Here is a 13,794-nt window from a genome sequence, read left to right on the forward strand (position 1 = left end):
AGGTTCTTCAAGTCAATTTTATCCCCTGCGTTAGCCCAACACAGGTTCTGCATGACAAGTGGGTTGAGAGACTGTGAAATGCATGTTTTGTTGAAATATCTTCAGGCTGCTGTTTCTGAGATTTTTCTCATTTTTGGTATAGTGTTCTTGCCTTCTCTTCCTAGGTCTATTTTGAGTGTTTAAATTATATGAACTAATTAGGCAGGCCTTTTCCCCCCAGAGGTTAGGTCTATATATAAACATGTCTTAATGTTGTGGGTTGTAATGTGTAACAAAAGAGCCAACTGCTCTAAGGGATGGTTGAATCGTAGGGCTGCAACTAACGATTATTTTAATAATCGATTAGTTGGCCGATTATTTTTTCGATTAATCGATTAATCGGATAAAAAAAATGAATGTAAATTTTTCATTTATTTAAAATAATTTACTAAACAAATGATGTTAAATACAAACAGCAGAATAAAAAAACTTTGATAAAATGCATTTCTTGTCTTTATTTCCCAACCAGCCCCCCAATATATGCACATTTGAGCCCAGGCTTGCTACGCTGCCTCCCAGACATGCCATGCTGCCCCCCCACATATGCCACGCTGCCTACCACAGCACTCCACGCTGCCTCCCACATCTGCCACTCCACGCTGCCTCCCACATATGCCACTCCACTCTACCCCCCACATGCCACTGTGCCTGATACGCCTTATACCCCCTGAAACACCACTCCATCCTCCCCAGACATGCCACCCTGCCCTCCCCACATATGCCACGCCATGCTGCCTCACACATCTGCCACTCCACAATGCCTCCCACATATGCCACGCTGCCTCCCACATCTGCCACTCCACGCTGCCTCCCACATCTGCCACTGTGCCTGATACGCCTTATATCCCCTGATACCCCACTCCATCCTCCCCAGACATGCCACCCTGCCTCCCAGACATGCCACTTCTCTACCCCCAGATATGCCACTCTACCCCCAGATATGCCTTATACACCCTGATACACCACTCCGTCCTCCCCAGACATGCCACACTGCCCTCCCCACATATGCCTTATATACTGTATATGCCTTATACCCCCAGATATGTCACTTCACTGCCCCCAGGATTTAGATTCCCCTAAATTAACCCTAAACTCCCCATTAACCATAACTGCCCCTAAATTAACCCTTAACACCCCCTTAACCACAGCATCCCCTAAATTAACCCTAAAGACCCCATCAACCACAGCATCCCCTAAATTAACCCTAAACACACCATTAACCACAACTGCCTCAAATTAACCCCAAACACCCCATTAACCATAGCTGCTCCTAAATTAACCCTAAACACCCTATTAACATAACTGCCCCTAAATTAACCCTAAACACCCAATTAACCATAACTGCCCCTAAATTAACCCTAAACACCCAACTAACCATAACTGCCCCTAAATTAACCCCCACCTCCCCTAACTTTCAGTAGCCCAAATATATATATATATATATTACATACATATATACACATATATATATATATATATATATACACACACACACACATACACATTATATATATATATATATATATATATATATACTTACAGTTAGATGAGTGTCACAGCCATGTGGTTCTGGCCTGGAGAAGGAAGGGGCGGGGCCAGTTGTCACAGTGATTACAGGGAGGGGGAGTAAGTAGGAGCTGCTGCTGTGAGACGGTGAGTCAGACTAAACGGATTATATAATGAGGGGGATTTTTCAGAGCGTTTGCTCTGAAAAAACCCTCATTTTATAATCGATAATAATCGATTCAACTAATCGATAATTAAATTCGTTGCCAACGAATTTCATTATCGATTATTATCGATTTTATCGATTAGTTGTTGCAGCCCTAAGTTGAATGGGAGATCACTGATCTCATCATATCACTGATCTCATCTCATAATTTTAGCATGTATGCAGTTTTGTTTTAGTAGCTGTGTCGTGAGATTGGTAATCTAGTATAAATAACTTGATCAGGTTGCTAAAACTTAAACAGAAATCATTACTTTTCTGAATATTACTTTTATTGCTTATGTACTATCCATTCATTAGATCAAGTGCATTGTATTAATGTGTACAACAATAGTTACATAGAGAACAGAGATGCAAAGGAAGCATAACAATAGAGCTTCTTGTTCAGAACATTCCAGTTAGATCGGAAGTACCAGGAAGTTCTCTTCCATGTTACTTAACATTTGATAGCTGGAGAATTTCAGCCATGGTTAAAACTGATAGTCAAAGAAAAACCATGATGGGGAAGAAAAAATGTACATTAAATTTAAAGCATTTTACTAGATATTACTACTATCACTACGGTAAGGCAACATTGAAGTTCTGTTTTCTGGAACATACAACAGTGCCTAACACCATGCCCTAGTCTGCCATCACTACACTTTGTGATGTTATAGCATGTTCAGCAAATAAAACACTACTTTCCCCACTTACAGTGAGCTATTTCAGCATTGTGAAGCTGCTAATATTCAGAACCAATGGAAGATAAGCCTGGTTGTCAGGACTATGCCAGCAAATATTGGACAGCTGGCAGTTATGTCAGTTAAAGACTTGTATAAAAACTTTGACTTTCCAGTCATGCCTGGTGGTTTAGTTGAAGTAGCAGGTAAATCCGTGTCCCTGATGCCCGGTAAGCGATAAACATTTTAGATCCTAACCCATCATCCTCAATGTGTACATATGTGTAACACATAGGAAGTGGATGCAGAGAGAGCTGTGCCATCAGAAGCACTGATGTGCCATTTCTTGTGTTAGGTACCGCTCCTTCTGAGTGGGTTAGTGTGGCAATTGCTGATGTGGCCTCCTAAAATTGCTAGTACACTGGGCCAACTGTAGAAACACAGAATTTAACAGCAGATAAAAACCATCTTGTTTCAGGATAGCTTTATGCCTATCCCATGCACCTTTAAATTCCCTCACTGTATTCGCCTCTACAGTTCCTGCCGATGGGAAGCTGTTCCATTTATCTACTACCCTTTTAATGAAGCAAAAAGTGATATATGTATAACAAAAAAATCAGCTCATCTGGCTCGTATATCACACTACAATGTTTTTATTCACTTTTCTCCATAGACATTTCACCCTTACCCGTAGTAAGGCCTTCGGCACTCATCTGTTTCCAAAGAAGTGTTATTCCCTTAGAAATTAACAGAAGGAGAGCTGGTTTTATGGTATGATAAAAGGACATATTCCTTAGAAACTACTTTGTGGTATGAGAAGTATTTAGCACAATAGGCAGTTTCTTTGCATTATTTTATAATATCTACTTCTGTTTCTGTGACAAAGCTTTGAAGGGACTGTTCATTGACCCACAAAGATGAATGCATATTGTAAGTAATATGCTTTTTGCCTGGATGAAGAACAAAAAGATAAATATGGCCATGGGTTAAACGCTGTAGCATACCACCCTCTTTTGCTCACCTCAAATTAAAATCAATGATGGCTAGCATGTATCTTTAACTAACTAAAAAAGAAGATTCAGTTGAAGCTACCACAATATTTTGGATATAAAATTTAGAGATACATTTTCATTATGATCATTTATTTATGAAACCCCAGCATATTTGATAAAAAGGAGTTTGGTGACCTACATGTTGCTTGTGGTTCTGTAAATGGATATATTAAGCACGACCTTTGAATACTATTAATCATGCTGAGCCTTTGGAGATGAGAGAAGACTAAATTGAAATGTGGGTTTATCTTAATCCATTTGATCATTAGTGCTTTTCTTTGGATCCTTTATCAGCTTTAAATTTACAGTTTTCTCGGCCTGCGGTTACTATGGCTTTAGCTAAGCAGAGAGAACTTCACTAGAGTTTATTCAACATAAACATATAATGAAGAACAATTATACAGTGCTAAAGCTTTCATAATGGCAAACTTATGGTTTTTGTTGTTTGTGTTCAAAAAGTGTTACATAAAACATTTGGGTGGTCTTCTTTCCAACAAAAAATGAATTACTTGTATGAGTTTTCCATGTATATCATTTGAGGATAGTTGCACATTGGTATACATAATTTTTGTATATTAGTATTATTTATTATTATTAATAGTTCTATAAAGCGGCATCATATTTCACAGCGCTGTACAATGGGTAAACAGGACATATCAAGTAATATATAACATAACAATTTGACTTATAGAAACAATGAGTCAGGAGGGGCATTCTCAAACGAGCTTACAATCTTAGAGGGAGTCAGGGTCTATTACACAAGGGGTAAATATGCTGTTTTTAGGGATGGAACAGCCACACTAGTATAAATATTGCAGTAGAGGGACTAGGAAAGGTAAGATAAGGAATATGGCAGGAAGGGTGTTAAGGTGTTAGAAATCAGAGGAGAGAACAACCAGAGAACATTGGATGAATGGGGAGGCCAGTTAGGAGTTTAGAGATGAGCGAGGGGACATACTGTAAGTATGGGAACCACTATGAAGAGCTTTAAATGAAGGATTTTGAAATGAATCCTGAAGCGCATAGGCAACCAGGGAAGAGACTGACAGAGGGGAGAGATGTTAGTAAAGTGATAGGAGAAGAAGGAGCATTTATGGTGGATTGTAGAAGCTCTACACGGGTTTTGGGGAGACCAGCTAAGACAAGGTTACAATAGTCAAGGTGGGAGATAATGAGAATGTGGGCAATGTTTTTTAGATGGAGACGGCAGTAATTTGAGACAAACTGGTCATGGGGGGGGTGAATGAGAGGTCAGAGTCAAGGGTGACACCAAGGCAGGGAGCATGAGGGGACAAGAATGTGACATTGAAGGAGACTGACGAGGGAACGTTACAGTTGGAGGGAGGGAACACAAGAAGTTCCGTTTTGGAGAGATTACGTTTTAGAAAATGGACAGACAGACAGAGACGAGGCAGTTATATAAAGAAGATGGTTGAGTATTACAATATGCTGTAATGTTAAGCATTTTGCTTTATTGAGGTCACCTTTGTGAGGCGTATAGAGCTCACTGAATGTGGAATTCAATTTCTTTAATTGCTTGTGGCAAGCAAACAATTTAAAGAAAAAATTAGATTTTAGAAAAAACATGCTTTCCAAATTGATTCTTCATAGCGCAGGAAAAGAAAAAAACCTAATTTTAAATTAAGAATTCTATTAAAAGTAACACAATTCTACAGATGTCATTCCTCACAACCGTCCGTTTTCGAAGGGACGGTCCTGATTTTCAAACACTGTCCTGCATTTGAGCGCAGTGGGGGTCATGGGGTGGTTGAGGAGCACAGACCTCTGTCACAGCTCCCACATGGCCATCTTGTGAAGCTGAGAGGCGTCAGGTGTCTCTTCAGGTAAGAAGGCAGGTAGTGCTGTACCTGACCTACAGCCCTTACCCACCGCTTATAACCATGCTTTCAGTCCTGCCCCTCCCTGCCTCCAGCCACACGCCCCAACAAAGATGTCTGGTTATGGACACCTGAAATGTTGGGTGTATGAATTATTGACATCATGTTCAGAGTAGATCTGTTCTAGTAAAGTGGGCATACCAAGAGCGTCTCATATAATTGTAATCCCAGAAAATCTTTTTTTTTTTTTTTTTTTTTTTTGCTTCAACCCCCTGATCCATCCCCCCTAGTGGCAGGGTGCCACATTATATTACTGCAAATAAAATATAATATTTAATTCACCATAGATATGAAACATTCCAGGGCTGTGTTTTAGAATGGGATTGATTGTGTGAAAGCAAAGGAAGGCAGCGTGATTCCCCTATAATTCTTCAAAAGGGAAAAAAATAACACTTTGCTTCACCCAGAGTTTCTGTGGTACTTGAACAACTTCCTTTTTTGGTGTGGGGTGTGGATGGGTCAGCTTTGGGTCAGCTTTAGGTCAGCATCTAGCCTGACATTAATTTAGTCTGGTATAGAGAATATACTCATCTCTCAAATCCACCTACTTATTGAAGTATAGCTACATGCTAAGGTCATTGGCGCTAAGAAACACTGAGACAATTAAGGTTTATATGACTTTGTTCTAGCTGTAAGCATTACATCTAAATAAATTGTTTAATTTAGCATTTATTTTTAAATAATACCCCAGAATACCTTTTACATCTATAGGTTGTATGCTTGTTTCAAATGGTTTATTCAGAAGCACATATAATGTTGATTAATGTTAATTTCATTTTAGTGTCTAAACAAAAACATGCAGGGTTGCCAGTGGTTAACCGAGAGTATTCAGCGTTCTGAATTTCTGACCTCATGTTCTCAGACAGAAAAAAAAATGAATTAAGAGTACGTTTTTAGGAAGTGAACCCGTATCCTGAGTCTGTTATCTGAGTAGATGTATTCTGACTCTCATTTTTTACATGAGTTTACTGAATTTGTCCAAAGACCATGTAGGACAGTTTACATTAAGAAAAAAAGAAAATAATGTAATGACCGGAGAAGAAGTTTGGACACCTCTTGACCACCGTAACATAGCAGTTAGAGGCTGAAAAGGCAGATCATTGTTAAGATTTCTTTTCAAGGTTTCTAACTTAAGCAAGAAATTGGTCTGTCACATGTCAAGAACTGTGTGCATAATAGGAGAAAATAGTCAGGAGAAAGCATGACTTAAACCTTGTGCTTCTCAGCTGACCTGACCAAACAGAAACTCACTTTGGCTGGTTACACGACCACTTTAAGCAGGTTCTTCTGAGAAATAAATGCCAGCCTTTGAGGTAACCAGTGTAAGAATGTCTTGTAGCAAGACAAAGATTGTTTAGCACTTTATCTTTGTACGTTGATATTGGTGTTTTTGTTAGAACAAGTCTTTTTGTGTTTATATATATATATATATATATATATATATATATATATATTATTTGTTTTCTTAGCTTTTAGAATTCTTTTTTTCACCTAATCCTAAATATGTTTGATCATCCTGGTTTTATACAAAGAAGGATTAAATTCGGATTAATGCAGTATATTTGCAGTGACCTCTTTTTTTCAGATGCTGTTTATCACATCTGCATGAATATGAATGTTTTTTTTTTCATTAAGAATACGTAACAGATAATGCAATTTTGCCAAGACAGAATATCTTTCTATTCAAAGCATAGGAAGCTTAATGAAGGACAGAACGGGTGGAATTTCCTTTGATCCAAGAATATCCGTGAATATCGCCCTGCCTTTTATTGTCTACTCCTTTTGAATTGCTTGTCTTTGGCAAGGCTATCATGCTACTCTGCATTTTTTTTGTTAAATAAAGCGCCGTCGTTTTATGTGACCTCTAAAAGACCGAAGTGGATAAGCCATGAAAAAAATCAATCTAATACTTTACTATTTGCATGAGTGCTGTGTATAGCATTTGCATAGGGTTCCGCTTAGAGATTGTAGGAAGGGTGTGCTTCACCTTACACTGCGTACTTTATTCTGAATCTGTGACTTTTTCCCCAGTGACAAAATAGGATATATGCCAACATCTCTAAACTGTAATCTATTGAGCAGGGCCCTCTTTAGCTAATGTGTCAGTTTGTCTTAGTCTGTCTATTCTTCCTTTAGTAGGGGCAGATTCTCCTTAGGACTTAAATCCTTATGTCTTTTGATGTGTGGCAACTTCAGGCCAAGTGCTGTTGCCTATTCCCTTAACAAATACACACACGCTTATCTGGAGCCTATCCTCATAGCTGCCTGCACACTGCGAGCAGCCACACTATTACAATGGGGTCATGTAACATTGTGTTATGGGACTCAACAAAGATTCGGCCTCTGGAAGTGAGTCAGTCGTGTTTGTGGAGAATTGTGGATTAAAAGTAGATAGAGACCCCAGCCAGACATGGCTGGGTATGGATACAAGGGGGGGGGGGTTGGACACTCGGGGACAGAAATATGGAAATAAGAGACTGAGAAAGAGCAGCATTCTCAGAGATCATGGAGAGTTGTGACGCTGATGGGGGCCCCGCCTGATGGCGGTCCTGGTAATGAGGATTTATTGTTGCTTCAAGAAAACATACTTATGAAAAATACCAATGGTTCTTTGGGTACACATGCAGACCATCGCATGTTGAATAAATGCTTTGAGAAACATGTAGTCATTAAAGCGAAAAATGAATAATCAAATATATTTCTTTCTATTGGATTTGCGTTTTCTTGTACAATATTGATGAGATGAATATAACGTGATAGAGTGGAGCGTTAACTTCAAAATCACAGTACCGAACCACTTTATTTGACATTAGACTAACAAACAAAATATGTTTAGCCTTTTCAGTTATTCCTCATGGATAATCTGGTAGAGCTATTACTGAGTATTAAGTATGAGTATAAAGTTTGAGCTTAGTTTGTATATTTAGTGTGTGCTTTTTGGTGAAGTACCGTAGTTTGACCGGCATATAGTCTGTATAATATGTAATCCAGCAATATGTCTGAGTGTCCAGCTATATAATACAGACCAGTTGAATCAGGGAATTCCCATTGAGCAGGTGGAATCCTCACAGCTTTGCAGTCAGCACATTCTTTTTGCATGGGGATATCCTGTCCAGTGACCGTGGAGGAAGTAATGATTCTTCCTCCCCAGCTGTATTACCCAGGTATAGAAAGGAAGTCCTTACTTCCTCACCCCAGCCCACTCTACCACCCACACACAACTTTCAGATGCTCAGGAAGACACATTTCCCCTTTTTTAACCATCAATGAGGACCATTCTCCTCACTAACTCTACATAGTGCTAACCACAGCTTTGTCAACTTTGAATTTCAACACATTGAATTTTAACCCCAATGGCAAAAAGGTAAATAAACTCATGGTTACCGAATCAGTCATTGCTTTTTAGCACAGGTTCTGAAATGTCCCAACTGAGTTCCTGTAGCTGGTAGGCTTTGTAGATGGTAACATTAATTTTGGCATTCTTTGTATTTTATCATACTTTCCATTTTTCCAGGATGTCAAAATGGGACCTTCCTTCCTTTCCCCCTGCAGGTATATGTTTTCAGTGCACCCCCACCCTCAACATTCACACATGCTTACCCTCATCATGCATAGTATGCCCTGTGGATCCTTCCCAGTCTCTCTGGCTCTATGTACGGGGTGCCTGGATGTGACATCATCAAAAGTTAATTGTCTATTAAGCTTTGCTGTACTTACTAGCAGCAGTATTGCCTTTGACTTACTATACTAACCAGATTAGTAAATAGAACCAGTTTGTCTTCTCCCTCATCTAATCAATTTCAAGGTAATATCAATTTTTAATACAAATTTTAATGGCAGCTTTGTAACATGCAAGCATAAAATGTTCTCCTAATATGTAAGAGAACAGACGCCAGACCAAAAACTGGAAAATGTATGCTTAAGGTCAAAATTCCATTGCATTGTTGTGTACCTCCATGTAAAGTATTTTTTTCAGTAAGGTTAACCATTTAGTCATTAATATACCCTTGCAAGCATTTTGCCTAGGAGGCTGCCTCTCCATTCAACTTGTCTCTGCTATGCATGTGTAAACTCGGAAAAGATAAAGCATTACAGCATCTGGTCTTATGACACCAGCTATCTTGATTCCTTTGGAGCTGGTAGAACAGCGAACACGCTCATGTATTCATACACATGCACTGTTGTGACTGCCCAGGAAAGACAATGCTTGCACACTACTTGGAACAACATATGCATACACTTGCTGTGATTGAGGCTTAGGGGGTGTACTAGGCAATGCGGTGCCAATTCCACTGGCACTGAACGTGTTAACTATATATCTATCGACGTCTGAAATATGGGAGTTTGTTTTATGATTTGCCAGAAGCTACTAGACTTAATACAGGTTGACAGCTGCCAAATATGCAGGTGCTCAAGCGTGCTAAAGGTCAGAAGCCTTTAAAGATGCTGTTCCATCTACTCTGCTGAATTTAACTAAATCCAACATTGGAAACATAAATCCTAGTAATCCTTTTCTCAGAAATAATTGTAATATGACACAAAAACAAAGCAAATGAAAATGTTTCATGCTGTATCTTTTTTAATGTTCAGGAGAAGGAATAAAATGACAAATCTCCTATTTGTTTAACGTAGTGTTCATAGTGGTACTGTATAACTTGGGACGTGTAAATCGGGACCATCCTACAAAAACTTGGACTGTTGAAAGTTATGCTAGAGTTAACCTGTAAATGCTATTGTACAATACAGGGCTCAGGATAGTGAGAGTGAGAGCCCACTCATCAACTCATGAGCACTCAACCCCAAGTTTGAAGAACCTATGTTTAAGAGACATCTAAGTATTGCTTTATCCGTACTGTCCGGGTATTCCACAGGTAATGGCACAGCTTTGTTTTCATAAAATAAAACAAATCCTCAAAATTCAAGCCTGTATCAAAACCCCATATGATGTAAAAAAGATATTCATATGTATCAAATTTATGGTGAAAAGGTTAATTAGCAAGTTTTAAATATATAGTCTTTTAACATAATCCAGATATGCCAGACGTGCCAAGGCCAATCACAAGTGATTATGCAAACCAAAGCAGGCTAAATGCCACGGTCAGTGTTTCTGCTGGGGTGAAAGTCACATTTTTGTAAGGATCCTTATGCAATCCTGGCCATTCTCAAGCATATATTAGCTCAGACTTGGTGTTCTGGAATCTCTGTGTTACTTCATGTCTGGGTTTTCATTTTGGCTAGCACAGATCAATATACCATTCTCCATTGGCTGGTTTTGTAGAATTATATCCATATGCTCTAAACGTTTCACAGATTAAATCATCCATGAACACGTTTACTTCGCAGATTTGAACAGCAGTAAAAACTGCATATTTTAGGGGAAACGTTTAGGAACTCTTTGATCTTTTATACAGTCTATAATATATATTTATATATACACATACTGTGTATACACACACACACACACACATATATATATAAAACTTATATACACTCTATGGACAAAAGTATTGGGACACCTAACCGTTACACCAATGGGGACTTTTATGACAATGCATTCTAAAACCATAGACATTGATATGCAGTTGGTCCCCCCTTAGCAGCTATTAACCCATTCATCCGGTAGAGCATTTGTAAGGCCAGGCACTGATGTTGGACGAGAAGGCCTGGCTCGCATTCTCTGCTCAAAGGTTTTCGACGGGGTGAAGCTCTTCCACTTCAGTGCTGAAGTGAGAAAATCATTGAGAGCATGTGAATGAAGATGCACCCCTAAACAGTGATGCATTCTAGTGTAGCAGGTCCATGGGAACGGCAGTCCCGCTGTTGCAAAACCAAGGGTCATAGAAATCATTCCCCTAGTGTGCGGCTGCTCAATAGAGCAGTTACTAGGAGATCTCTCCAACCTGGCCATTTACACCATAGAGGACTGTATGAAGGCTGTGCCAGCTGGGCAGACTGTATTGAAAGCCGCTGCACACCCTTAACGCCATATCCCGGCACTCTATAGTGAGGATGGCAGATGCGGATAGATTGAGCAGAGGTAAATATGTCTCTTCCCCTTTAAGTGCATGCACAGAGAGCTGGACATGCATCCAGGGAAATGGGGTATAGCAAAGCTAACATAATTCCCTTCCTTCGAAAAGAGAGTGAGTATGCCTTTAAACTAAATGTTTCATTTCAGTTCATACAAGGAAAAAAAATAATCATTGAATTGTTTCTTACCAGTGAGTTTATGGAATAGGTATGTGTTTATTTAAAGCTGCTTTTAAGATAAATAGTAGCAGTCTGTTCAAACAAGACTCGGAAGTTGACCTAACCAGGATGTCTGAGAAAGTAAAAGTAAATGCAAAGTGACAATGCAAGTGAAAGTGAGTTTCAGCTGTTACTATTTTGTGGCTGTAGCATGGTATCCTAGAAAAAAAACATATCAGGGCTGAATCTAATTATGATTATGGGACACCATGCACAAAACATTTAAATGTAAAAAATCCATTTATACCAATGTACTCAGCCTCTAATTTCAATTCACCATTACCAGCCATTAGCAGATTCAGCAATACATCTTTATTAGTTATTATTAGTTTTGAGTGGGGACAGGAGCAGATTGCTGTGTTTTGTGTATGCTGCTGGTTTTAGCTACTAGTGTGCCTATGGCTACTCATAAGTCTCTCAGGGCCATAAGGCTGTCTGGTGCTGTCTGTTGATAGGGTTAATGTGGCACTCTGCATATTGCGTGTGTTCCTTTTTAAATGTGCCAGCTGTACTCATTCTGAAGGATATTCTGTAGTTTGTGCTATGTTTCTCTGCAGCCTTTGTCAGACTTCTGACTACATGAAGATACTGCCCAGGGCAATCCATCTGATGTCATAAGGAAGCAGATGCACACATTTATATACACGATCTTCTATATTGCTCTTTGCCTCAGAGCTATAATCGTAGTGTTTACTCTTTACTTTAATCACATGTAACGCATTGCTGCTGTCAGTGAAGAGAACTTTCCATTGGCTTTTTCACAAAAAGTCTAAAACAAAACTCCAGATTCATACCTCATCATGTCCCACTTAGAATGTTGTATCCCCCTTTTCCATGATCTCGGGGTATTTTCTCAGTGAGCTTGGGCTGAAAAGATCCTAGGGTTTAGACACAGTAGGGTCTATTTACTAAAACTTGAGTACGTGTGAATTGGCATTATATGTCAGCAGCACATTCATGAAAGCTGGACTAAAGACTAATGCACATATTTACTACTACAATACCTGGGAACATCCCAAGGTAGGTTACATTGAGTTATATCTCTTTGTAGCAGTGGCTTTGGTTAGCCCCAGAATGACTTTAGACTTAGTAGACTGTTGTCCAAGTCCCCTGACCAGAGTAAAAAAAAACATTGACTACGCTATAAAAAGTCCCACTATGCCACAGAAAAGTGATCTACGAATTGCATTTTGTGATCGCTTTGTATGGGGAAGCCCGCTTCGCCTGCTGGATATCATCTATATGGCTTGTGTTTTAAGGGTTAAAGTTTCTTCTACTCATATATTAATTCATATGAAGTGAATTGGTATATCTAGTGGTTTGGTGGCATAAGCTACTCAGTGGCAACTAGTGGATGAAGACCCCTGGCCTATACAATAAAAATAATTTCTATATTACCAATAATATTACTCTATTCCTACCAGTTTGGGTGAATTTATCAATAGGGAATGAGTATTGACTGGAAAAAATAGTTTTAATATTATTATGTATTGTTTGATACAGCACCATCATATTCCACAGTGATGTACAATGGATAAGCGTGGCATAACAAATAATATATAACCTAACAATTTGACTTATAGAGGCAACAGGTGAAGAGGGCCCTGCTTACACAAGGGCCCCCCAGAAATTTCTTTGAAAACTAGGGAAACCCTTGTGATGTTATAATGACACACTAGTGTTTGGACACCCAACTGGAAATAAAAAATACAAAAGAAATGGAAACACATTTAATAATGCATATTTTTTTCTTTGTCTTTGCAGGAGACTTTTGTGGAATTGTACGGAAGCAATGTTAGACCTCCGTTTGACCCCTCCTGGCTCTCCATCAAGACGATATTGAGTCTTGCCGTTGTTGGAGCTTGCATCACCCTAGGAGCATATTTTGGACACAAGTGAACATGTTTCAGGGAATGCGGTGGATTCATTCATAAAGCAGGGGACAGTTAAAGGTGTAAGACTAGTGGACCAATGGAAGCTATTACTGCCAAAGGAGGTTAATTTCCTCTAGAAATATTTTCTTTTATTGAAGTTTTATTTATTAGTTCTTTGCATTTCATGATAAGACTCACCAACCTAACAATTTACATGCAGCACTTGTAATTTGTAGCTACTTGCTTTACGCATACATTAAAACTAACAATACTATTGGATTTAACCATTGTTTA

The 13,794-nt window shown here is 39.0% G+C and overlaps 1 protein-coding gene across 1 annotated transcript in view; it reads left to right on the top strand.

Moving 5' to 3' along the window:
- Positions 1 to 13,567, top strand: part of BCL2 (BCL2 apoptosis regulator) — a 64,315-nt gene extending 50,748 nt beyond the window's left edge. The window contains exon 4 of the mRNA XM_053466680.1: positions 13,391 to 13,567. Within this exon, the coding sequence (XP_053322655.1) occupies positions 13,391 to 13,525 (135 nt within the window). The 3' untranslated portion in view covers positions 13,526 to 13,567. The remainder of the gene's footprint in view (positions 1 to 13,390) is intronic.
- Positions 13,568 to 13,794: the final 227 nt, after the last annotated feature.

The sequence above is a fragment of the Spea bombifrons genome, chromosome 5, assembly GCF_027358695.1.
Source record: "Spea bombifrons isolate aSpeBom1 chromosome 5, aSpeBom1.2.pri, whole genome shotgun sequence".
Lineage (NCBI taxonomy): Eukaryota > Metazoa > Chordata > Amphibia > Anura > Pelobatidae > Spea > Spea bombifrons.